Genomic DNA, 26066 nt, shown 5'->3' with positions numbered 1-26066 from the left:
TATCCTTGTGAACCAAATGTCGTTTCGTATTAATTAATTGATGCTCTAAAACTTTTTAATCGGAAATTTTGCTCTGACGCTGTTGTCGTTTGCATTAGGTCGGGCGTAGCCGCTTTACCATACCTATAGTGTACTAGAAGATATTAGTACACTATACTATATCGTTTACCTCACTTATATAGCTGTAGCTCTCTCCTTTCGCAAGAATTTTCAGGTTAAAGGGACTTTCCTATGCACCCTGTTTACTTTCTTTAAGAGCTTATTTGGCAAATGGAAATCTGTTTTTAAGATTATGAAAGTCGTGTGTTTCTAATGTTATAGTATCATTTTATTTAAGCATTTAAAATAACGTGAATTTATGAGCTAGAGTTATTTGAAATTAAGAACTTAATGAAAATTTATTGCGCATATTTATTTAAAAAATAACTAATGATTCAATAGCAATTATTTTCCTTAAACAATCAGGATAATCAATATTTTATTATTATTTAACTTCAATCTTCGTACAAGTTCCAACTAACCTGGGAAGCATCAATGAATATTTGCATATCCACTCGCCATAGTGTACAGTTCTTTGCTACCTGCGCATCAGTCACACGAACCAGCCAGAGAATAAAATGCACGCTGCTAAGATTGCGGTACAGTTTCGTATACCGTTGCGGGTGGGTTATCGAAGTAAAGCTGCATTTAACTTTTCCATTTACACAATGAAGTTGATTAAATTTGCAGTTTTAGCAGCAGCTCTGTGTGTAATCGTTCTTGGAGATAGTTCTGATCTCGAGGACGACGACAATTCGACTGTTATTTATGAAGAGGGTTCCGCTGATGAATCTCCGATGGTCGAAATCGACAAAATTTTCACTCATAGTTTTTTCGTGGTTGGTATATTATTTTCAGCCACTTATTGCTAATTTTTTAAATTCGAACTGTTTCGAATTGCTAGCGTATGTTCTGTAGACAAGTTTATAGCTCAATGAAAGTACAAAACAATGTACAATATTGTTATACTGAAGAAGATTGTTGTTTGACTTCTGAATTAGTATTGTTATACTGGTTTAGTCCTATGTTAAGTTTTATTTCCTTTTGAAATAGTTCCCTAAGGTTGCTGAAGAATTCGCATGTTTTGTTATTGGCATTTGTGAAATCGACGAGTAGAAATGTTATTCGAATGTTGTCCTACATCAAAACTTCCGGGCAGATCTTTCATTAAGCCCTTCTAAAACTGATATGTTAAATCTTCAACACAATCCTTCAGCTTCGAGATTCAGCCCATCGTTCGAATTCTAAACAAAACTTTTTAATTCCAATTTTAGTGTAATTTTTTAAACCTCACTTTAGTTTTCAAACATTGAAACAAATGTTTCTAACTTGTATCCGGTGTAGCTCTTTCCGCAATGAGACTAATGAAGTTTTCATATCTCTACGAGTTCAACTGTTATCAAGTAATTCTACGACTAGTTCATCTTTTTCAAGTGGTGTAAGCTACATATCTTAAATATATAAATGTAATTATTTGTTAGTTTTAATTATTCTCATGAAAGAATGTGTCTAAATTCTTATTTGAAGATGTTTCTTTTACGTGTAATGTCAACTTGTCAAATGTTAACTTTTCATTTGTGACTTTTTACCTATAAATTGTACCACGTAGTTAAAAATTAACCTAAAAACTAACGGAATTAAACTATATTCAATTGAAATTAACTCGTAGAGGAAGGTATGTAGTATTAAAAACTGAAACCTCCGGTGACCTCGCTAATTTTAATTTCTCTTCATACATTTATATTTTAAAAATTCATCGACCTTTTAATACAAAAATGTTTTCTTTCTGTATGAAAATGCTGTCGATACATTAAACCAATATATTAAAATAACTAATTAGTATGAGATAAGCTGTTAGTTTTCCTTAGATACTGTAATAAAGCAGTCTGTTGACAATTTATTGAACTGAGAATTAAACATGCCATTAAAAAAAATCTGAATTCTTATGAAGTATAGCTTTACTTTAGCCACCATTAAGGGAGGAGTAAAAATGGTACTTTACCTTGTGAGCAACTAGTTATGTTAAAAAAGCGAATTTCTATCAATTGATGTTCTATGAATTATTTGGAAATAAGTCCTATTACACTCGGATTTCTTCACGTTAAAGCTAAGGTATTAACATGCTGGACTGAATTTGTTTATAATATCCAAGTTTATTTACCTAGTTTACAATTAACACAAAGCAGCTTCTTTCAGTCTGAAGGCCAATGATCGTAATGAGGTAGTATATAAATTTTTAAATCTGTGCCTTGAAATAAATACGCGTCTCGCAGTGTAATTTAATTAAATTATTTTTAGGAGACTGATCGATCAGTGACCACGCGAGAAAGACCGAACTATTGGTATTTAATGTTGGATTTTCCCACCGACTTACTTTGCGGAGAGAGAGGATTTCGTAGTTTTGCTGCTACGCAACTTGATTACCGACATAATTCCTTTAGGAAGTTCACGAAGCCATTTTTTTTTCAACATAGTCGTGGACTAACGTGTTTTTCTCCATTATCAAATGATGCGAAATGAATTTTATTGTTCCTAACTTATTAAAATTGAGTCTTGCTCGTAAGAATGCATTCCGTCCAGTTTTGTTTGCATGCATTGTAAGTTGCATGCAATATCTTATCTAAACAATATCTTATTTTGGAAATTTCAGGGTAAATGCATGTATTTAAATATCTATTTTCCAGCGATTAGCTCTAAAATTTATTGCATCTTTCATAATGTTACTTCACGTTTTTATATCGTATAACTGAAATTCAAAAAAAAAAAGAAAAAAAAGGTGCCTTTGACTCCAAAAATATTCATTCGCTCCAAACGTATAATCTGTGAAATTCTGGAATTAAAACATTTGTGTTTTGTAAACAACACGGTATTGACAACCCTTTCCCTTAGGTAACATAACTTATAACAAATAGATTACGACATATTGTGCAGTTCTTCCTTAACTCTTGTTCCTTATTGTATATTTCGGTAAAAAGCTTTTCGAAACGTGTTGAAACTGCACTAATGTTCGAATCTTGGCAAATGGGCTAAATGCATAAGTGTTTCCCAAGTTTTCCCAGTGTTTAAGCCACATACGGACTTGTTTCCTTTAGAAAAGCGGCCGATCGGTAAAATCTCTGAACACTGGTAGTTTGGTCCGAGATTCAAATTCCTACAAACAGACTGGCTGGTTGGGCGTTTTTGTGATTTTCCCCATATGTAACGTGTATACCACCCGGTTTCCTTTAGAAAATTTCCACGAAGACATCCCTTCGCTTTGGCAGATAGCTCTCAAGTGCTTCTTTCCGTAACTAAACAAATCGAATCTTTAGAAAATTGCGATACTTTTCTTTTATGCATATACCCTCCGTCTGCGTGCTTAGCCGTATTCAGTTAAATAATAAAAATTCTGATAACCGTAATAGCATGATATCGTGAGACTGAATTTCGGAAAAAATGTGGCTTATTTTACAAGAGTTCCCAAAGCTATTTAATATTACCGATTACAAACTTGGAATTTCTAATTTTGCATTATCAGAGTGAGAAAAAAGGGTAGAGTAAGCAATTAAAAAGGGGTTTATTTCATCTGTAGTGAGAAAGAAATATTTTAAATTCCATAGCCCACCGAGGACAACCATTCAGGCTATATAAACCGGATAAGTATTTGACATTGTTTCTGAATAATTGTTCCCATGCATGTCAATAGTTGCAAATAATTTGTAAATGGGAAATAGGGATCAACTTGAACTATTTCGGGTGAAGAAGCAGGTTTTAATACAGAGTTTTCTAGAGCGATTTTGGAATATCTTAAATACATCTTTTCGAAAGAAGGAAAATCTTATGAATACGGTAGTACATTCTAAACTGGCCTCCGAGCGGTAAATTCTCTGAATACTAGTTCAAATATTGCAAACGGGCTGGGTGCATGAGCGTTTTCTTGGTTTTTCCATGTGTAACGTATATACGAGGCAGTTTCTCTTACAAAGTCATCCACGAAGGCATCCCTCTCCTTAGGCAGATAGCTCTCGAGGCTTTGCTATAATCAAATAAACCAAAAAAACCAATTTTCAACAAATGCAATTTATATATTTAAATTAGTCTTTCAATTATGATTCCTACTTTCATTTTCAGATTCCAGGAAATGGCACCTGTGAAGAAGGCGTTCCTTGTGGTTACGCTACTTTTGCAACTTCAATTACAACTCGTGAAATCTTTGTTAAGAGCAAGTACGTGTATTATACTTTTGATATACCTTTAGTCGAACTATTGATAACAAAAGATTTACACTGAATAGAAACTTTTAATCTTCTTACCTTCTTCAAAAGCAGGCTTATAACCGCTTTTACTAGGAATGTAGCATAAAATACAGCCTTGTATTGGAAAAGTACCGATTTTTATATAGTCGTTCTGAAAAGGGATATTTTAATATGAAACTTTAATATATAAAGATCAGTTTCAGTAATTTCTAGTAGCAGTTTTCATTAGACCGTGATAATTTGAAACCTTTAACTTCGCCTGTTATGAAAATATTAAATGTAAAATATTGCGTTAATTTAACTTTATTCGTAGCATAAAATGGTACTAGTTATACATGCTACATTTTAGAAATACATATGTACGAAGGAAAGCAATTTCCTGTAAAATTCATCTGAAAGAAACCAAATTACCGAATTTGGTTTTCTTTACATATTGGTTTGTTATAAATTGAATGAATAAAATTTCTTCTATCAGAAGAAACACTTCAAAGTTCTGGAATTTTTTCCTCATACTCGTACAGGTGTTCAGAGTATCACAATCGGTATTTCAGCTTTAAACTACTAAGGGCATCTAAAGCGAAAGCTAACCCGGAGATATCTGTTTACACTGAACTTCAACTCTCAACACCAACAGCTAAGAGCAGATGCTCTCTCTCCGGCCTTATGGTTTGCACACGGCCGCCGAGCTATTTCTAGTACTTTCTGCTTCTCGAAGTCACTGGAAAGCAATGAGGGTCGAATTATGGTGCTAGCTAATACAATGATAAATTACATTTATTCAATTTCTGTGCATATTACGAACCGAACCGGACCAAATGGTCGACAATTTTGGCAACCAACTTCTGACAACTTCTTGCCAAATTTGGGAACAAAATAAGTCTCCAAAACTGTCGCCATATTACCCGTTTACTCAATGTTAAATAGGCTTGCCCCTGTATTACCTTTTCCGGCATAGCGTTTCTGTTTCGGATGTCTCTTGTGTTGCATTACAAAGAAAAATGCAATTTTCACATAACATTGCATTAAAACCATACATCTCTGTAAACAGTCGCAACAATATTTTTAATTCTGAAATTGTAATGAGGTTCTAAATGTTTAACAAGCTTTGTGAGTGGCAAGAACAAACAGGAACTAAGCCATTTCTAGTTCTGTGTTGCTTAGTTTGAAAGTAGGATGCAAAAGATAACGCAACGAATCATCTCAAATCATACCTGAAATCCACAAATCTTGTTACTGATAATTTTAATATGCATACTTAACATTATCTTTCTTTAATATGTACTAATTTCCTTTTGCAGTTGTGACTGTCCAGAAGGAAGTATATGCTACTTAAATGCTCTTCAAAGTTCATCATACGTATATCGTTGCTCTCAGTCACGGAATGAAACTGACCCTATCCTCAAAGAAGTTGCTGTGCCGTCTGAATTTCCTGTCCAGAATAATACCCGTACTCTTCGAAGCTCCTCGATGTTCGAGAACAATAAATGAGCTTTGATATTGCCTGTTGGAAAATCTGAATCAATACTGTTCTAGGATTTGACATCAAGACATCAATTATTATTCAGTCTTCACTTCAGCTTAAAGTTCACCTTGTAGTTTCAATAAATTTACCGACTGTTTATTTTAGATATGGTGTATTATTTAAACAGACGATGCCCACTGAGAACGGAATTTGTCGCTTAGATCTGCAAGCAATATTAAAGCACGAAGTGTCGGATTATACTTGAACTTCTCGAAACATATTCACACAAATTGATTCTGCAAACGGAAGTAATCCGATTGACCTAATTCAACAAGTTGTGGGTTTTGAGGTCTCAAAATGTTAAGTATATCCGTAGATAATCAGTTTCAAACTGGGTCTTCGAAATAACTACATTAAAGGGATACATTTAGAGAAATATTACGTGCAGCCTTTGGAATATAAGGTATTTTCTGTGACTGAAAGTATTTTAAATACAAGTGAACAATGTAATTTTTATTCAGATTTTAAATACGGAAGCTAAACTGTTTAGCAAATACTCTGCCATTTAGGAACCTTTCAAAAGCAAATAACCTAATGGCAGGGTCTTAAAAGCAAAATATTTTATTTGTTATTTAACCTCTACAGCCTATAGAAAAGCTCGATGTCTTATTTTACATGGAAAAAGAATTTTGCTTTCGGACGAATGCCTGTTTATGAAAAGCACTTCAAGTAAATCAAGTGGTGTTAAAAACGCAGAAATGCATATCAACCTCAATGATGCACTTGGAAATGCGCAGCCTTATCTAATTGGTAAATTCAGAATGGTAACTGCAAAAAGATCCGGTAAATATAACGTCCACTACATGCAGGTACATATTAAAATCGCACACTTTAATACATCTGGTTCAGGTTTTTTACTCTTAATTTTAATGTTAATCTATAAATTCACCACATTACTGACAAAACGGTTTACATAAGACGCTACCGATAACATATTTCAGCAATTACTTGATTATATCATGTATGCACTGTTGGATTAGCCTTCCGTGATAACAAAAACTAGTTGGTTGCTGAACCGCCAAATTCATGGTTTCGTTTATTTCAAAGACATTATGAATTCCTTAAAAGATTAGTTAATTCCTTTTCAATATAGAGTTCTCTACATTTAACTTTGCACTTTTGACTTAATTGCAAGGCCGTTTTTATGCCATTGGTCACGTTGGAAAATAGCCTGTAGCATCACGCGTAAACACGATATATTTTTGTTTAAAAATGTATCTTTATTCGAATGGGTATAAATTTGCATAGCACTGAACAGTTTTCATTTGAGACCTACTATAGATTTAAGATAGTTTTAAGCCTTAACTGCTTTAAATTAAATACAGCTCAAAATTTAATGCGCACGAAGAAATCAAATTCGGAAATATTACTGAGATTTTTTCTCGCAATCTGCTGGCCTATCAATTATATTGGAAAATTTTCCTATCTTCAAAGCAGCTTTTAAATTTTGGAAATAACCAAAACGCGCAGATAGCTTAGTCAGCTGAAAAGGCAGGGTCTTGATCGCATCAGTGGTCGAGGAGTCCTCACAAAGAATGCACTGTAACTATTATGTGCGAGAGGGGAATTTTCAGAAGTCTTTACCAGGTGAAAACTTCAGGGAAAATTAAACTAGTTCCATTTTGACTAATCTCTGGGCATGGGGTTATGCTGCAGCTGGCGACTGAATTAGACCACTGAGAACTAATTGTTCAAAGTACTAATAGTTCAAATCCCGGCAAACAAGTCAAATGCATGTCGATTTCATGATCATTCCCATGTGTAACATGAGTTCGGAAGAGTTAACGTTAGAAAGTCAATCTCAAAGGCATTCATCACCTTGGGTAGATTGCCATCATCTGTTTTACCCTATTCAATTAACAAGGGTGGAATTGGTTTGTATACTGACACTTTAACTGCTATCTGATGAATCTTCAATAGACACGCTTCGGAACAATTTAAGCATTTTTCTGTTAAAGACATATCATGCGTTTTCGGCCCCATAACGATTTTTCCCCTTTCCTTCGATACTCGCCTAAACAGAATTATCGGGAACACCAACAAGAAAAGTTTTCTAATTTCTTGAAAAAAAGTTCTCTACAAACCAATTATAGGACAAGAACATGGCTCTCATTATTTTTTCTTGCGACTAAGTTTTCATGCTTCCAAAATTTTGTAACATCCATTAGAACGAGATAAGGAATTACTGTACATCTCGAATGCAACTATTCTAGTCAGCTTTTGTGTTTGAAGTAACTATTTGATTTCGTTTAAAGCAATTTCTGAATTTCAAAATTAATTCGATGTTAAGCCCCGGTACATAAGTAAATGAATCGTATAGCAAAGAAATTCATAATCTAACAAACCGCGTTTGTATTGGGACACCTTTTTTCTCTCCGAAGCGAATTTGAATAGCAGATTGTATATCCATTTCGGCTTCGAGTCGCATTTTAAGTTTCATGAAGTGGGTATTCGAATAGTCTTTCATTGTGAAGAACATTTCTGTTAGCATTTAATTAGTTACTTTATTAAAAACACATTCCGTCAAAACATTAATTGTTAAATACTTGCTTTATTCAGAAACATTACCGTCAACATTACTGCTCAAAAACTTGCAGTTCAAAAATATTATCGTTCTGAAAAAAACTGTTGTTGCCAATCGGGAAAATACATTTTAAATAGAATTAATACGTTGCGTTTACATTCGGGCATCCTGACTTAGTTACGACCTCGGAACATTAAGAACTTATATTTAAAAAAATTAAATCTGTAATATTAATGTTTATAGTTTGAAAGTCTTTAGCTGTCATATAGATTCACCGTCGTTTTCTATTCTTTTTCCGTGTCCTAGTTTTAGTAATATGCGGCGTGTTGTTATCTTCAGTAACACTAATGTCATCACCATCATCATCGTCTTCTTCCGATTCAGCTTGACACTGCCATGACTTTAATTGGCTCACATGAGCTGTCGTACTAAAGAAATGTCCTTTCACCTTCTCTTCTAATTGAGTCACTATATAGGTATCACTTGGTAAAATTTCTGTAACTCTTAAGGGTCCTCGATACTTTTGTTGTGTTTTGGTTGATTCTCCAGTTGATTTAGGTACTCTTCTCATAACTACTATTTCTCCTCGTTCGAATGTTAAAGAATTACTTTTCTTGTCATAATTTGCTTTCATTTTCATCTGCATATCTTCAATTCTCTTTCTAGCTTCATTTTGTAAGATTACTGGATTCTCCCATTCATTTGCGTCTTCATCTGTAATCATCCTCATCAATCCGTCGTTAAATTTTGGTGAATAACCGTGAAGCATTTCGAAAGGAGTTTTATTTGTAGTCTTATTTATCATATTGCTTAGATTTCTTTCGCATTCCTTAATCTTTTTGTCCCAGTCTCTCTGATTCGGATTTTCCATACTCGTTTTAATCGTAGCCAAAATTGTTCGATTTGCTCTTTCCACCATTCCATTACCACTTGGATGTTGAGTTGAATTGAGTGTATGACTGATTCCATTATTTTGACAGTACTCTCGAAATTCCTTCGCTGTGAAACATGTTTCTCTATCGCTGATAATTTTTTCTGGTAACCCAAAATCATCTACAAAACTCTTCAATGCAACTAACACATACTTGGTTGCAGTACTTTTCATAGGATATAAGCGTGTAAATCTCGTAAAATTATCAATTATTACAAATAATTCTGTATTTCCTCTTGAATTTTTTACGAATGGTCCTAAATGATCTATATGTATAATTGCAAAAGGTCTTCTACCAGGTCTAATTGGATGCAGTACTGCTTGTTTCTTATCACTAGACATTTTATTTACTAGGCATTCAAAACACATCGAAATGTGACGCATAACATATCGTTTCATTCCTTTAAACCAGTATGATTCCTTGATTTTGGCAACAGTTCTGTCTGCTGAAAAATGTCCCAAAAGATCGTGAAATTTTACTACAATACCTTTTCTCATCGATTTAGGTATGACATATAACAATTTCTCCTTTTCCTGATCTTTCACTTTACGAAACAATCGATTATTCTTCAAGACGTAATTTTCAGTTACATATTTCTCTGCATTCGTTCTATCATTTATCTTTTTCTTTAAAATGTCTATTAATTTGCGTAATTCTGGATCTGAATGTTGAATCATAAGAATTTGTTCATCTATCGTTAGCGTTAAACAAACTTCCAAGTTGCTTTCAATTATAGAGTCTAAAGTTTCTTCTGGCTGATCAACTGGCGATCGGCTCAATGCATCTATGTGACTCATTTTTTTACCTTGTCTATGCTTTATTTCAAGATTGTATTCCTGGATCAGATTACTCCACCTTGCTATCTGAGGTTTGAAGTTTTCTTCGCGTTTAAATAAACTAAAGCTTGGCAGTCTGTAATTACCGTAAATCGGATTCCAATTAAAAATTGTCGAAGTCGTGTCAAAGTCCAAACTATAGCCATTAATTCTAATTTGCTTGAATGATAATTCTTTTCTGTTTCTGTTGTCCCTTTACTTACACAATAAACTAAATGCCACTTTCTATCTTCACCTTTTTGCAACAGCATTCCTGCCAGCCCTTTGTTGCTCGGGTCTGTGTGCACTTCAGTCTCTGCTTCGGGATTATATAATGCTAGTATTGGTTGATTAGTTAAATGATCCTTTAAAGTACTGAATGCTTCTTGCTGATCTTCGTTCCAACGAAATGTTTCATCCTTCCTCGTCAGTCTCGTTAGCGGCTCAGCTTTCTCTGCGTATTTCGGTACAAACCTTCTAAAGAAACTTGTAAGACCTAAAAATTGTTTAACTTCATGTTCATTGGTTGGTTTAGGACAGTTTAATATGGCTCGTACTTTTCTTGGTCCAGGTTGCATACCATTTGATGTTATTAGAAATCCCAAATACTCAATTTCATCTTTTCCAAATTCGCATTTTGTCAGTTTCAATGTCAGCATTGCTTCTCTCAATCTATCAAACACTTTCCTAAGTTTTTCCATCATTTCTTCCCAAGATTTAGCCGGAATTAATATGTCGTCCAAATAGCACAATACTTCTTTATTAAGCAATGGACATATAACTTGATTCATAAGTCTCTGAAATTCTGCAGGTGCATTAGCTAACCCAAAGATCATACGTTCAAATTGACCAGTATCATCTGGAGTGATGAAAGCTGTTTTCAGTTTCGCTTCTTCAGTTAAAGGAATCTGCAAATATCCATGAACTAAGTCCAATGTAGTGAAAACTTTACACTCACTAAGACATTCAAGGAGATCATCTATCCTAGGGAGTGGAAATTTATCTTTAACAGTTTGCGAATTCAACTTTCTATAATCTGTCACTAATCGTAATTCACCTGTTTTTTTCTTTACGAGTAAAACTGGACTAGCATACGGAGATCTTGTTTCAGTAACAATTCCATATTTCTTCCATTCATTTATTATCTTCTTTATAGAAGCACGCTCTTCGGCATTGGTTTTATACGACTTCATGCAAATAGGCTTATTCCCTTCAATTTCTTTAATATCCATTTTTGTTAAGTTTGTACACCCTAATTCCTCCATATTTAATGCAAAACAATCTCGATACTCATTTATCAAATGTAAAACTTCCTGTTTTCTTTCTGGCGTAGTATTATTATTAACTTTAATTTCTTCTAAAGTAATCGGTCTCCTAATCTTCTTAATTTCATTTATTATCAGTATTTCCTTTTGACTTGAATTTTCAGTTTTCTGATCTGAACTTGGTTCAACTAATTCTGCTACTTCCGCTCTACCGATACATTGATTCTCTTTCAAAATTAGTTTTCGATCGCTGTAGTTAGTGACTGGTATCACTGTTTCTCCCTGTATTACTTCCAATAATGAGCCCAACTCATCTTCCAATCCACTTATTAAAACATAACCGTTATTTATTTCATCAGTTTTAACTTTCACGAAATTAACCGTATTACTTTCGATTTGAGTTTCTTGGGAAGCCTTCAGTTTAATTCGCGGAGTGTTGCTATCATTTTGCAACTGTGAAAATGGGCAGTCATTAGCATAGCGTATGTGCAAGGTATTACCTATCTTGGCGTATGCAATATGCGGTAAATCAATCCATGTTCGACCAACTAATAAGTCGCATGGTTGCGTTTCATCTCCTACAATTAGAACTGTAATGTCCTTTCCTTCCACGTTATCAATCTCTAAGTTAACAGTTACTTTTCCCAATGTTCTAGCGGCTGGTTTATTCTGGTTCCCAAAGCCAAACAATTCCTCCACATCAGGTTTTACAATAAGATTCAGTCTCTTAGACGCAGACTGTTTCAATAAACACGAACTAGAACCCGTATCTATGATTGCAGTAATTTCTTCTCCATTATTGATGCGAGCATACTTTAAATATACAGCTGGTGAAACACCTGAATTCTGGTCCACGGATAAATAATTTTTAACATTTGTCAAGTCTGGATTCTTAGACGTACACTTTTTAAAAGTATGACCCTTTTCATTACATTTCTTGCAAATAATTTCTTTTTTAGGCTGAGGACAATCCGTCGCTATATGTCCATAATCATTACAATTGAAGCATTTCGGCTCACCCTTTTCATTGCGGATGCCAGAATTATATTCCCTTCTCCTTTCGTCTGTTTTATAAAATTTATCTCTCAGATTGTATTTATTATCAAAACTGTTTTTAAAACCAACTTTGAAATTACCATCTGTCTGCATGGAATCTTTAACATTTCTTTGTCTTGAATACTGATTATAGGATCCTTCATAAAATTTAGAACCAGATTTGGGCTTAGAATTATGCCTAAAAGTTTTATTTTCTACTTGAAGTATTTTTATCCCTGCCCGAATATTTTCATATTCATCTAGTTTTTCAGCCAACTCTTCAGGATTAATGAATTTAGACCAATCATCAATTAAATGGTCTCGAATAGCAGCGGGGACCCTCTTCTTTAATTGATCAATAATAATAAGTTGTTTTAAAGAGTCAAAATCTGTTACATTTAATCCAGCAAGCCACTCTTCAAAATAATTTTTTAATTCAAACGTGAAGTCCTTCCACGTATTACGCAACGTTTTAATATGATCAACGAACTTTTGCCGAAACTGTTCAGGGCTTAACTTAAATTTTCTCAGTAGCAGTTGCTTAACGTGCTTATAGTCGTTAGCTTTCTCTTCTGATTCACGGGCAATTAATTGAGTTATTTCATAAGGCAATAGACCCAACAGCTGAGAAACCCAGTTTTGTTCTTCTAACCCAATACGTCGCGCCTGTCTCTCAAATAAAACTAAATAAAAATTTATATCACCTTCATTCAAATCATACTTATGCATTAATTTACTCATATCACAAATATTACTTCTACTAACATTAGAAGAAACAATCATTTACATTACTACTTTTGATTTCCGCTTCTATTTTCAATTTTTCAAGTTCAAAAGTTCTTTGCTTATCTCTTTCTATAATTTCCATTTCAAATGCTCTTTGCTTATCTTTTTCTATAATTTCCATTTCAAATGCTCTTTGCTCATCTTTTTCTATAATTTCTAACTTTTCCCTGTCTAAACGATCATTTATAATTCTATCTAGCATTTGTTTAGTAAAGTCTTCATTATAATTCTTACTATTCAAAATCATATCTCTTAAGCCTACAATTTTAATATCAGAAGGGACATCTACATCAAGTTCCAAAGCAAGTTCTTTTAAGTCCCATTTCTTGCTTCTTGCCAAATAAGCCATATTAGACTTCAATTTTCAAATAATAATACAATAATTATATTTAAGTTCTTTCCGTTTAATACTTAGACATAACATAAACAGTTTATAAATTCACGTACCTTTCTACTTTCAGTTTTGGCGAGTTTCCACATTCAGTTTAGGCTTAGCGTACGTTACGGCAATACGTTGTTAAATCTAGATAATAATTCTAGTTTATCCCACTTCTGAAATGTTAGCATTTAATTAGTTCCTTTATTAAAAACACATTCCGTCAAAACATTAATTGTTAAATACTTGCTTTATTCAGAAACATTACCGTCAACATTACTGCTCAAAAACTTACAGTTCAAAAATATTATCGTTCTGAAAAAAACTGTTGTTGCCAATCGGGAAAATACATTTTAAATAAAATTAATACGTTGCGTTTACATTTCTTTCTCGTAGAAGCTCCAAACAAGAAGGACGCTTCCTCAACTTTTGGCAAATCTCAAGGTGCTGAATCCATTGCAGTAAAAATATGTGAAAAACATGGTAATATGAGCAATGATTATGAGGAGATATCGAGATGAAAGAAGCCAAAATCCAAACTCACGAACGCTTAACGCTGAGGAGTGCCAAAACAAAACAAAAAAAGCAACGAATGATATAGCTTTAAGAATAAAGTACTATTCACAATATTTACATGTTTGTTGAAGTAATCAGTTCACAGGGTTGGGAAGTAATCTGATTTATATTTAGTCGCTAATATCAGGTGTCAAGTACTATATTCGGCTGAAACTTACGAAGTTTAATATTCGTTTTTCTAAATGCACATTTGTTAGGAATGCAGGTAGAGATAAATATACTATTAAAATATACTATTTATCACAAAAAATATAGAGGGCTATTTTTTATGTTCTTCCCTCAAGAAAAGATATCTCAAAGATTATTATTTTGAACTTGCATGTATGATTACATACGCTGCACTAGGAGAAGCATGTCTGTGCTCGAAATGCTGATCACTAACTACTGTCCAGGTACAGATAGAATGTCGCAAAATCGCAATGTGCCGCATTCGCCATCTTTTGCCTATGCGCCTGTAGCAGCGTTAGGGATTTCCCCTCTTTCCCAAAGTACCACGTTCATTTGACGCAAATTTCATATATATAATACACAAACGTTTTACAGATTGATGAATATCAGAATTATTTGAGTCCAGTAAAGAAAGAATCATCCTGTACAACATGATGAAAATTTTGTTATAGCACTATGCAAATGTTATAGCACAGCTAGTTTGTGAAACTAATTTTAGGACTTTGGCACAGGTACAAAAATTGCTTTTCAGCTCAGTACATTTCGTTGCATGTATATTTTGTTAATATTATGTTCTATGGTAGTTTCATAGCAGATTTTGTAAGAAAAATATTAGTTAAAGAAGAATTTTTGAAGCAGCTTTCCGGGTAAAGGTTAAAATTCTGCAGAATGTCTTTCAGTTTCATGGGCAATTTTGCGTTGTCTGACATTTTACGAAAACACGTTTTCTCTCATTTGAGGATATTCCTCACTCTCGTATGAAGATATTTTAAGAATTCGATTTTTTATGCCAACATAAGGCTTTTAGACTTTATGTGCGCATCAAATAAAACTCTTAAGTACTTTAGGGCCCACCAGCGTCCGAGTGGTAACGTCGCTAAACACTGGTAGTTCGGTCCGAGGTTCGAATCCCGCGAACGGGCTGGTTGCATGGGTGTTTTCGTGGTTTTCCTTATGTGTAACGTGTATACGAGCCAGTTTCCCTTAAAAAGTCCTCCACGAAGGCATCTCTCCCTTAAGGCAGATAGCCCTCGAGTGCTTTGCTGTAATCTTATAAACCAAACAACTTAAGTACTTTAGCTCTCTTAGGTTTAAATAAATCATTTGCCCGAAAGGTCTAATTAGTTTTAAAAAAACTAAGTATTACAAAAGTAGGACTTCTTCGAAGCCTAAAAAATTGTGATAGCAGCATTTGAGCAAAAAAGCCACAAGAAAAACACCTGACATGCATAGGTTTGGACATAGGAAGGTTGTGACAAGTCTGGTTACCATGCACAAATTAAAAGTTCCACTTCGCCTGTCTATATATAAAAATGCCAAACCACAAATTCTTCCCAGTCGACGACGCCAATGTGGCACGCGTCTTTTTTTGGCACTGAAATAAAGATGATTTAGATAATTAATCAAGAAAAGAAGTCTCTTGATTGATTATCCAAGCCATCCGAAGGCTGAAAAGAAGCAGTACCTTACATTAAATAGCAAGTCTCCGAAGTACTAGATACCCAACTTTGCAAGCGAAACTGCCTGAACTAAAACAGTACTTAAGAGAAAAAGCGCATAAAATAAAAAGCACATAAAAAAGCGCATAGAAAAAGCGCATTCGAGCGCATTAAAATTTTTTAATGAATTTCGTATTTGTCTTCTAGGTGTTCCCGATGACTATCATTTGCCCTAAAATTAACGTAGCCGTTATAGTAGTTCTCAGAAACGGAATAATCTGGAATTGTTTTGTTACTCTGATGATTAACGTACAAAGGATAGCTTGAAATCTATGGAATTACAATAAAACCTCGGTCCAGGAATTTAATTCATCCCTGAAGCCATACAGAACCGAAATGTTCGAAAAACTAAGCAATTTTACATGTAAGAACTAATGTAAAATGGATTAATTTGTTACAAGGCTACAGATGATTGCGTATGTAAACTTTTCAGCAATACGTTGTACATAAAATGCACATCTTCATAACACGAAAACAATAGGTAAAACAAAATTCAGTAAATATTAAACAAAAGGATAAATTTACTATTAAAGTAAGTGTAATTTTACTGTACTTCCATAAAAGAAAGTGAATGTCTTAAGTGAAAAATTATGATAAAGGTGGTATTGTTTGGAGGCGAAGTTGCTCACTTTGCCTCCCTTTCACTCAAAATTTGTCCAGTATGACTTATCGTTACTTTACGTTTCAGCATGATTCTAAAGCGAGACATGGTATTTTCACTGAAAATGCTTATCTTCAGAAGCTGAACTAGATCTCCATGCTCATTCCTAAATTTAATAACCGGAAACTTTCATTATTTTACAGGTGAATGATATTATTGTGAAATATAATTATATCCCCCTGGAATATATAGTCTTGGTAAATTCTTTACAAAATAATAAGCCCACGGAATTCATCTTGGTAAAGAGTACAAAGCCACGCCTGTTGTTAGCAACAACCTTAAACACCATACAGGTGACGGTACGACTTTGCTCAGTTCCGCCTCTAATTTTGATGGAGAGCACACCGGGGGACGGGTCCGAGGGTTTCCACCACCTTTTTCCCCTTCCACAATTTTCGGCTGGGCGCATATTTAGATTGTTGCCATGCTGCAGAGACACTATATATTTACAAACATCCATGTCTTCTCCGGGATTCGGACCTGAGCCATTCGGGACGGCAGTCAAAGTCACTAACCACTATTCCGGTTGGGCGACCGTTTGATATATTCTTCATGAAAATGAGTAGCCCAAAGGAAGGCTACTAAGACCTGGCTATGGCTGTATTACGATCCAAATATCAGCTTGATTACATTCAATAAATATAAAAAAATATTTATAATTAGTAAAAGTTTGATAGCAGTCTGATGTGTGTTTTCTATAAAACGTTTTGGCAGGAATATTAATGTGAATCTTCCATTGCATGCCTTCTTTTCTGAAATTCATTTACATTTAGCTCTAAAAAGAAATCTAGTTGCGGCTCTGGAAATTTCCAGAATTCTAACATGCGACTCCTGTTGTCATGAAGTTTGGCCATCCCTTGTATATAATTATTATTATAAGCAAAATATGATAAAAATTTGGCTATGATATTAAAGATGATATTAGCGAAGATTCAGTCATTTGCGGAAACAGGTCTTTATTTTACCGTCACAGCTTAAGTTATCAGGAGCCTGTCTGCAGTGCTTCTCAGTTTTTGAGATAAATCTCAATCGCATCAGAGCCCTAAATAAGACGGCCCCAATAATATTTTTAGGTGACTGAAACACAATTTAACAGAAAATTTTGTTGATCTCCAAAATTTTATTTCAATAACAAGCGTCGATTCTAACTTCTGAAAGTATGTCTATCTTTTTTACTGAGAAATTAACTATTGATGGAGGTCGAGATTTTTAAGGTAAGGAAATCCCCCACTCTCATACCAAACGTTATGCTTTTGAAGTGTAAGGAATTTATGATAGCGGGTAATAATAATATAGTATATTACAACCTACTTCACCTCTCATTGGGCACTACAGGTCGGTCCATATCACTCCGGCCATTGCGCCAGCAACCCTAAATTGAACAACCACCTTATCTTTATTCATTTAAGAATATTACATTAGAAGTTTCCTATGTTGGGGGTGCCAACTTACAATGTTTTATGAGGTTTATAAAGATCAAACAGGTTTGTAAAATTTGAAGGGATTATTATTAAAATTTGAAGGAACTATTTATAAGGGAGGCTTGCTGCCTTTAAAATCTTCGAGGTTGGTATTGTAACTCGGTTAGTTTGATATGAAGTTGTTTTTGAGTTGACATAGATCATAAGGTTTCGGGGAACGTTTTGCCTATAGTGGTCCGTTATTAATTCCCTATATCCTTTATTGATGAGTGGTAGATTGTGGGGTGTCCGTAATGAGTGTATCCTCCTACAATCCATGACGTAATGGATGTGTGACTTTGGGAAAAAGGATGGTAAATAATGGTTTTTCCTTTCTGAAGTTTTTTAAAAAGTGATTACCCGTGGTCGTGCACGTCCAACATTAGTGTTTTCCCAAGGCTAGTGTTCTTTGCTCCAGCTGCTGTTATATAGACAAAAGATGATTTAAATCTAAAATAAACATTTGCAGATCTTTAAAGGTCTTCACTAACAAAACTCTTTTTACAACCAGCAACATTTACAGTATTTTTGAGGAAGGTTTGCAGCATTATTACGATATTTTGTAAAAGAACCGCATTTCCATCTTCCTGTTTGGTTTTCCCTCGCAGTAAAGGGAATAAAACTCTGAAATACTTTCTTAGCTAGAAATTCTTCCGTATTAATGTCACCGTGATCATAATGTACTGTATGTTCGTAATGTTTGCTCAAACGTTACGAGGAATAAAAAAGGTATGATAAAAATATGTATCTTCAAAACCTCGCGGTGATTTCTTTGAATACTTTTTCTAGAGAAAAAGTATTTTTCTAGACATTTCTTTGAATACTTTGTCTACAGAAAAAGTAAATTTTCATCTCAGTTTAATTCCCTGTAGTAAATAAAAATCTCTATATTCTTCATCTACCTCAGCGATCCATCCGTATAAAATAATATCTCACGTGAAAAATGCCGTTCCCAAAATGTGGTACTGAAAAAGACCGCATTCTCCATTTTATATGCCACCGTTTCAGTTTCTGTAAATATTTAGTTTAAAACAGATAGCTTAATATACGATTTTATATGAATCTATTTTTGGAAATTAAAGTTACTGAAATTATTAAATTTTAAGGCACTAAAAAATCTGAAATCTTTCAAATTTTATATTACGGAATATATTTAAAAACAGTATTCATTTAGAATTTCATATAGACGGTCTCTTCCGCTGGATATAAAAATGTTTTATTCCCTACAGTGCTGCCACTGCTCGCTTTGAAATGAATTTTTTAATAGAAAATCGTTAAATATTTACAAAATATGAAATAGACAATAAAAGAAATTCCAAATTCAGGCTTCCAAACACCCATGTTCGGGTGGAGGACTATGCTATTCAAAATTTGGTGACTCAAGGTACCGTTGTTTTTTCACAATGCGAAAAACACATTCAATCATCTAGATTCTTTATTATTTAATTTCTTTAAATATAATACAGGAATCTAATATTTGGTGGCAACAATTTGAAGTGATTCGGATATTTAAAGTGATTCGACGTAAAGTGCATTTTCAAAACTCATAGCCCCTCTGGTTAACGTACGTTTGGGCTAAAAGAAAGGAGAGTTTTTAAAACGACGTGTTGAAAGAGAAGATTTGGGATATGAATACATTCGGGATTCGCAATTGATAAATTTCTTACTTGTAAATTTGTAATAAAAGTCAGAAATCATTTAATATTTATTACAAATATAAAGTTTTTTATGTCTTACACGCATTTTCTTTAAGAATTTAATTGACATATTGAAATGTGATATTAAGGTTCACAAAATCCTTTGTTTTTATAATATCCTTTTATATAATTATTTAAATAATACAAATTTATCGAATAGATTTATTTGAAGTTAAAAATTCAGTGAAAAATATTACCCAATAGAGTTAAAAATAATAACTGACTCAATGTTATTGTTTTCTTTAAATAATGAAGATAATCAATATTTTCTAATTTGACTTTAATATCCTTAAAAACTGCAACTAATTTGTGAAGCAATAATAAACATCTGCCTACCTAAATCCCCCAGAAAATAGTATACAGCAACTTATAGTTTGTTATCAGCGCACTCATCACGCACCAGCTAGAGTATAAAATGCACGTTAATAGCATTTTAAAGTAGTGTCTCATTCCGCAGCCTGTGGGCTTTTGAATGAAGGTGTTAAGGTTTTCCACAATGAAAGTGATCGAGTTTGCAGTTTTGGCAGCAGTTTTGTGCAGTCCCATTCACGGTGATACTTCCAGTCTTGAGGACGTTTCTGATTTTGAAGACAACTTACTTTTGATTTATAGGCCCGAAATTCCTACAGCTGATCCACATTTGTCAGCTGAAGTCGACAAAGTATTCAGCCATAGTCATTTTACGGTTAGTATACCATTTTAACATATATGGATAATTATCTCATGTAAGTTATTTATGTTACAACTGTTTCCAGATATTACCTTGCCTACTGTGTTGATAACGTCCACGTTATGAGCAAAAGACTCTAAAAATTCTGTGTTACAATGTGTTTCTTTTCGCATATTTTATTATTAATATTTATAAAGTTGATGAGTCGTGAAGTTGTAGTAGAGTATTATCCTAAAAGAAAGCTTCCGGTTAGATCTTTTTTGGATTAAAGCATTCTAAAACTTACCTGCTAAATTTTGAACAAAAAGACGTTTCAGCTTAAAGGGATTTAGGCCATTGAATGAATTTTGTATCTTTTAATTTCCTCTTTTACTGCAATTTTTAAATTTCAATTTATCTCTTAAATAGTGAAATAATAGACCTTTTAAATTGTATTAAATTTAAAGTAATCTAAAGTAGCAATTTAAAAAACGTGATAAATGAAGTTTTTACAAAGGCTGAAATGTTATCAAGAAATTCTATAACTAATTCATTTCTTTTAAAAATTTATTTTAAGTTAGACATATTATACGTACATATGCAATTATCTTTGGTAGTTAAATTATTCTTATGAAATAATTTGCTTAAATTCTCATTTAGTTAAATTTCTCTTTATACGTGTAATATTAATTGATCTTGTAGAATGTTATTTTTTCATGAGTGACTTTATAATGAACATTGGGTGTTAATTAAAAAGATAATGGAATCAATAATGGGTATTGATTATCTATAAATCTTCCGCATAGTTACAGTAAAATTAAAGGATTTCAAAAAAACCCACATTCGTTTCAAGCCAACTCATAAGGCAAGAGATTCAGTATTAGAAATCTAGGATTCGCTTCCTTTCGCCAATCGTATATCTTTGTAGGCTTATTTCAGGAGTCCATGAAAGCTTTCGTCCTCTTGAGCAGATAATTCTCGTGGCTTTGTCGTACTCAGATAACCTAATCCTCGTAAGTTCATATTTTCTAAAATCTTTCGAACTTTTAATGCGAAAAGGAGGCTTTCTTTCTGTGTAAAGATACAACCAATACATTTAACCAGAGCCTACCAATAAGTTGGAACATTCAAGCATGGTATCAGCTAAAGCTCTTCTAAATATGAGAACAAAAATAATTTGTTAATACTCCTTAACACTTCAACTTGTACATAACGTTTCAGAAATGTGAATTTTAATGTACTGTTAGTCTATTAAAAATCCGAAATATAATTACAGTTCGAATCATCTAGTAAAACACATGATAATACTATCCTTGACGATTTCATTTGTTTCTGGAATTTTATTAGTTAAAATTATTTACCTAGTTTATTAATAGCTTCTAGTTAATATAAAAGAACTCCGTAAACAAGGAATCTAAATATGCCTTATGGTAATCGGCTTCTGAAACAATTTCATAAATAACATAATTAAGTACTGGCTTTATTGTTTAGGCATGTAGTAAATACTTGTCAAATCATATTGAAATCTCGTAAATATTTGATCCCAGCAAAGAGACTGGATGCCTACGTGTACACGCCATGATTACTATACTATAAATACATGCCAGTTACCTTTAGAAAACTTAAGGCATTTTACGCCTTAAGAAGAGAGCTTTTGTGTGTTTTACCATGTTCGAATTTTTTACCAGAATCGAAACCCCAGTAATCAAAGCGCAATTGTGTCGCATAATTGAAATTCAAAATGTTTATTCAAATTGAGTTTCTGTTTTACCTATTACATACATAAGCACTCAAGGTTACGAAGTATTACACTTATAATCGGTAAAATATCATCTACCAGGACATTTCGTGAAGAAGGCTAGAAATTATTTCTGTTGATATTTCGAGGCTCTAGCAATTTATTCTATTCAAAAAATAATATTTAAAATTTTGGAACAAACCACCTGAAATTTGTGCATTTAAATAAAGCCAGTGTTTTACATTGGGTAAAGAGAAAACCTACGATTAATTTAAAGTGCTATGACGATAAACATCCGTAAATAACAAATGTGAAATATTCAATTTTCTTTAGCACAAAAGTGAGAAAGTACGGAATTAATCATGTCTGCTTCACCATAGTCGGTAGGAAAATTTAACTTCCCTTTGCGACTGAGGACAATCAGTGTTCCTGATACGATGTTGTTCTTGTGCATGTCATTATTCTTAAATATTTTCTAAATGGTTACGAGGAATATTGTTACCGTGTTCTTCGGGTGGGAAAACAGGTCTTAATGAAGTCTTTCCCAGCGAGATTTTGAAATAGCTTAGCGAGATAAATATAGACTGAATTTGAATGGCGGAAATGGTTATATCTGGTTAGTAATAGGTGAGTTCTAATTCAGTATCAACTACTGTGATCATATTTAAGTTAATCCTTCAAATGTCACTCGTATTCTATCATTTTTAGATTACGGAAAATGGTACCTGTAATGAAAACATCCCTTGTGGTTATGCAACTTTCGCAACTGCAGCAACATTTCAACAAATCTTTCTCAAGAGCAAGTATGTGTTTTATAGTTAATAATTCCTCTTTCATAAAACAGTAAACAATATTTAAAACAAATTGATATTACATGGAATAATATAATTTGTGATGCCACATCGGTTAATCTTTGGATTATGGTAACTGGGCGATTTTTGGGCGAAAATTTGGCGACCAACCCTGCTACAGCAACCTGCTAGCTTTTGTTTTGGACGCCATTTTGTTTTCACGAAGTCAAGGCGTTTTTTTTTTTTTTTTAACATTTTTTCTAACAATCTGCTAGCCGAATTACGCTTATGCTAGAACTTTTATGGAAGAAAAGTGCTTAATCATGACGATTAGGTGCGAAATTGGGAGAAAGTGCAGAATCGCCCACTGCTTGCCGCTTTTTTAAGAATTGCACATACACGGTATCATCCATGTACACGTCGACCTATTTTCACTTAAAAAAAACATCTCAGAATTGCACAAAAATGGCATTGCGCACACTCTTGACTTTATCCATGTACACTGCTAAAGTCCTAGCGAGTAACCTTTATCGCCTTACCAAAATGTCGTCAAACTACCTGTTAGCATATTCCAAAGATTAGCCTTAACGTCTTTTTTTTAACGCACTTCATAAGACACTTAATTGGAAAATCACTTGTATAGTGGGAAGACGTAAAGTATATGCTATGCTCGTAATGTCTTAGTTAGCGCTATAATATTGGCGCAAATTGGTGATTTTTTACAGAAAAAAGAATGATGACTTAAAATTGAAAAAAAAATTATCCATTATATGCGTACGTATTTTACATTTTAAGAAGGTATTTAATCCAAAAATCAGTCGAAAAACTTACAAGCGAGTTTTTGTTTATTCTGTTCTGCTGAAAAATTCATGACTATCGCTTTAAGAATGGGCTTAAAGTAATTGTTCCGTTTAAGAGATTTTTTGGCAAAATATATAATTTCAGAAATTTTACAGCAATTTTCTTCCACTGTAGTTGCTAAATTTCACAAGCACATACATAAAACATCATAATTTTAGATAAAAAAATTTTAGGATTTTTTTTCTATAAAAACAATTCGAATGCAACAAAAAGAATGCAGACAAAAATGCCGACGTTGTAACACTGAAATATTGTAACGCGTATGGTTGCCAATATGGCGCATTTTGAAAATTTGGCTACTTTTTAGAATAATATGTTTGCTTTAATGCGTAAGTACCCTTCTTATGCAAAATGGCCAGTTAACTTCAGATAATTTATATTTTCCCACAGAAAATTAGCGAATAATGTTCTAATATTTGTCAGTCATAAAAATAAGGTTCTGTAGAAGATTTGTTAAAGAATTGTCCAGTTCATTATCTGAAATGAACAGTAAAGACGAATATTTAGCATTGGTTATTTCCTTACTGTTGTTTCTTGAAATATTTTATTTACGAAAGAAATTACGAGCCATATGGCATTTTTCAGTTTTGTCTTATCACTTTTTATATATTTTGAAAATTTTCTAAAGCCTTATGAAAAATTGCTACTTCTAAACAGTATGCATTTAATACCCAAATAATTATATTAAATATTATAATTAAAATATTTCATGAACTAAGATTTTGGGAAAAAATTATAACTCATGAAAAAAGACATATCAGTTAAAATATTTCAATGAAACCAACTTTATTAACCAAAGTCTGATCATATTCTTCATATTTTCGGTTGGTTTGGAAACAACGTTTTCAGTTACTAGTATTTTACGAAAACTTGCTTTAGTCCTAGAAGACTGAACTAGAAATTGAACAGTATGTATTATTTGGTGAAGGAAGCAACAGTCAGTGGCAAAAAAAGTTGAAAGCTAAACAAACTTTGCCATTTTGAAAGATTTTAATATGCATGGTCTTTAACGCTTTATTGCTTTTAATGTATATTATTTTTTCTTTGCAGCTGTGATTGCCCAGAAGGAATGAAGTGTTTCGTAAATGCTCGTCAAACTACGGCATACGTATACCGTTGCTCTCAGTTTCGAAATGAAACGGATCCTATCCTCAACCAGGTTGAGGTGCCTCTTGAGTTTCCTGTGGAGAATAGCACCCGAATTCTTCGGAGCGGTTCAATGTTCGAGAACAAGGGATGAGGATTAATGCTGACTGCTGAAAAACCTCTACTCTAGTACTGATTTACAATTTCATTTGAGCATTTCAAGTCGGTTTTAAGGGCAACTTAAAATATAACATTTTACTTTGAATAAACAACTTAATTGGTATAGTTTGTCAAATTATTATAGTACTTTTTAAAGCTGATTATGATCGTCGGAAATGAGGCTTATCAAGAAGGAAATTAATTTACTCCACAAAACTTGGATAGCTGCAAGGAAATCGAGATGCAGGGTTTGATCTTCTTGATGGATTCGCCCATCTTCAAAATCCGAAGTGAAAGATGCATCTTACAAGTTAAAGATGAATCAATAAAAGTTTCGGCAGATAACCATTGTGTGCTATGCCATATTCAAATATTTAGGTAGGATTTCTTCGTGAAGGACTTTCTAAGGAAACCCGGCTCGTATACATGTTATATAAAAATCTGTAGTGAAAGGGATAGGCTTGAAGAGAAACTTTGCAAGCAGCAACTGAAAAGAAAATTGTATTCTTTGGTGTTTTCCAGAGTGATTCTGTAAATAAGGGCCTAATGGCTGTAAAGTTCTGAACCGTGGTAGTTTGACCTGCGCAAACCATTCCAGGCAAACGGTCTGGCTGCATCGGCCTTTTAGTAGCTTTTCCCATGCTTAATATGAATATGAGCCGGTTTTTCTTAAGCAGATAGCCATCGTATGCTTTGCAATAGCTAAGCAAATCCAGTCAGATCTGTAAATAAGTTCCTAGCATATGAAGATGATTATAAACTTAAATCTGAGCTAGCGTAATACTAAATTGATTTTACATTTGTTTTACCTTCAACAAGCTTTATTTTTGAAAAATTAAGAAATTAACCCTTGAGGTATTTTGTTGTTTAGGGATATTTTCAGGTTCAATAACCTTAACAAAAATATGAATTTCTATTTTTATGGCAACAGCTAGCCAATACATTGCTTGTGACAAATTAAAGCGTATTAAAAGCACAAAAGTGTGCACATGATATTCAGGGTGGATAATTTAATTAGACATAATTTAAGTAAATATTTCATTTAATGGTATTTTCAGACTTGGAGCTTGTGAATTTAATACGAACCACATGGAAGTACATACATCTGTAAATGTATTTCCATATTTTAATAGAATAGTGCACGCTTCATAAACTAATTTAAAATCGAGTCTTGATTTCCAAGCACGTTAAA

At 33.3% G+C, this 26066-nt stretch overlaps 2 protein-coding genes across 2 annotated transcripts; both read left to right on the top strand.

Annotated features, from left to right (window-relative positions):
- Nucleotides 1-635: 635 nt before the first annotated feature.
- LOC118196328 (uncharacterized) lies at nucleotides 636-5900 on the top strand. The gene is made up of 3 exons (XM_035367762.2): nucleotides 636-878; nucleotides 4150-4244; nucleotides 5573-5900. Exons 1-3 carry the CDS (start codon nucleotides 708-710, stop codon nucleotides 5760-5762), a joined length of 456 nt encoding a protein of 151 aa, XP_035223653.2. The 5' UTR covers nucleotides 636-707; the 3' UTR covers nucleotides 5763-5900.
- A 14127-nt stretch (nucleotides 5901-20027) lies between these two features.
- Nucleotides 20028-24998, top strand: LOC118196331 (uncharacterized). Its single transcript, XM_035367765.2, has 3 exons — nucleotides 20028-20275; nucleotides 22686-22780; nucleotides 24680-24998. The coding sequence occupies exons 1-3, from the start codon at nucleotides 20063-20065 to the stop codon at nucleotides 24867-24869; spliced, it is 498 nt and encodes a 165-aa protein (XP_035223656.2). The 5' UTR covers nucleotides 20028-20062; the 3' UTR covers nucleotides 24870-24998.
- Nucleotides 24999-26066: the final 1068 nt, after the last annotated feature.

Source organism: Stegodyphus dumicola, chromosome 2 (genome assembly GCF_044657685.1).
Source record: "Stegodyphus dumicola isolate Sdum_Otavi_A_Nest chromosome 2, ASM4465768v1".
Lineage (NCBI taxonomy): Eukaryota > Metazoa > Arthropoda > Arachnida > Araneae > Eresidae > Stegodyphus > Stegodyphus dumicola.
The sequence above is the reverse complement of the archived record's forward strand: the minus strand, read 5'-3'. Positions and strand labels throughout refer to the sequence as shown.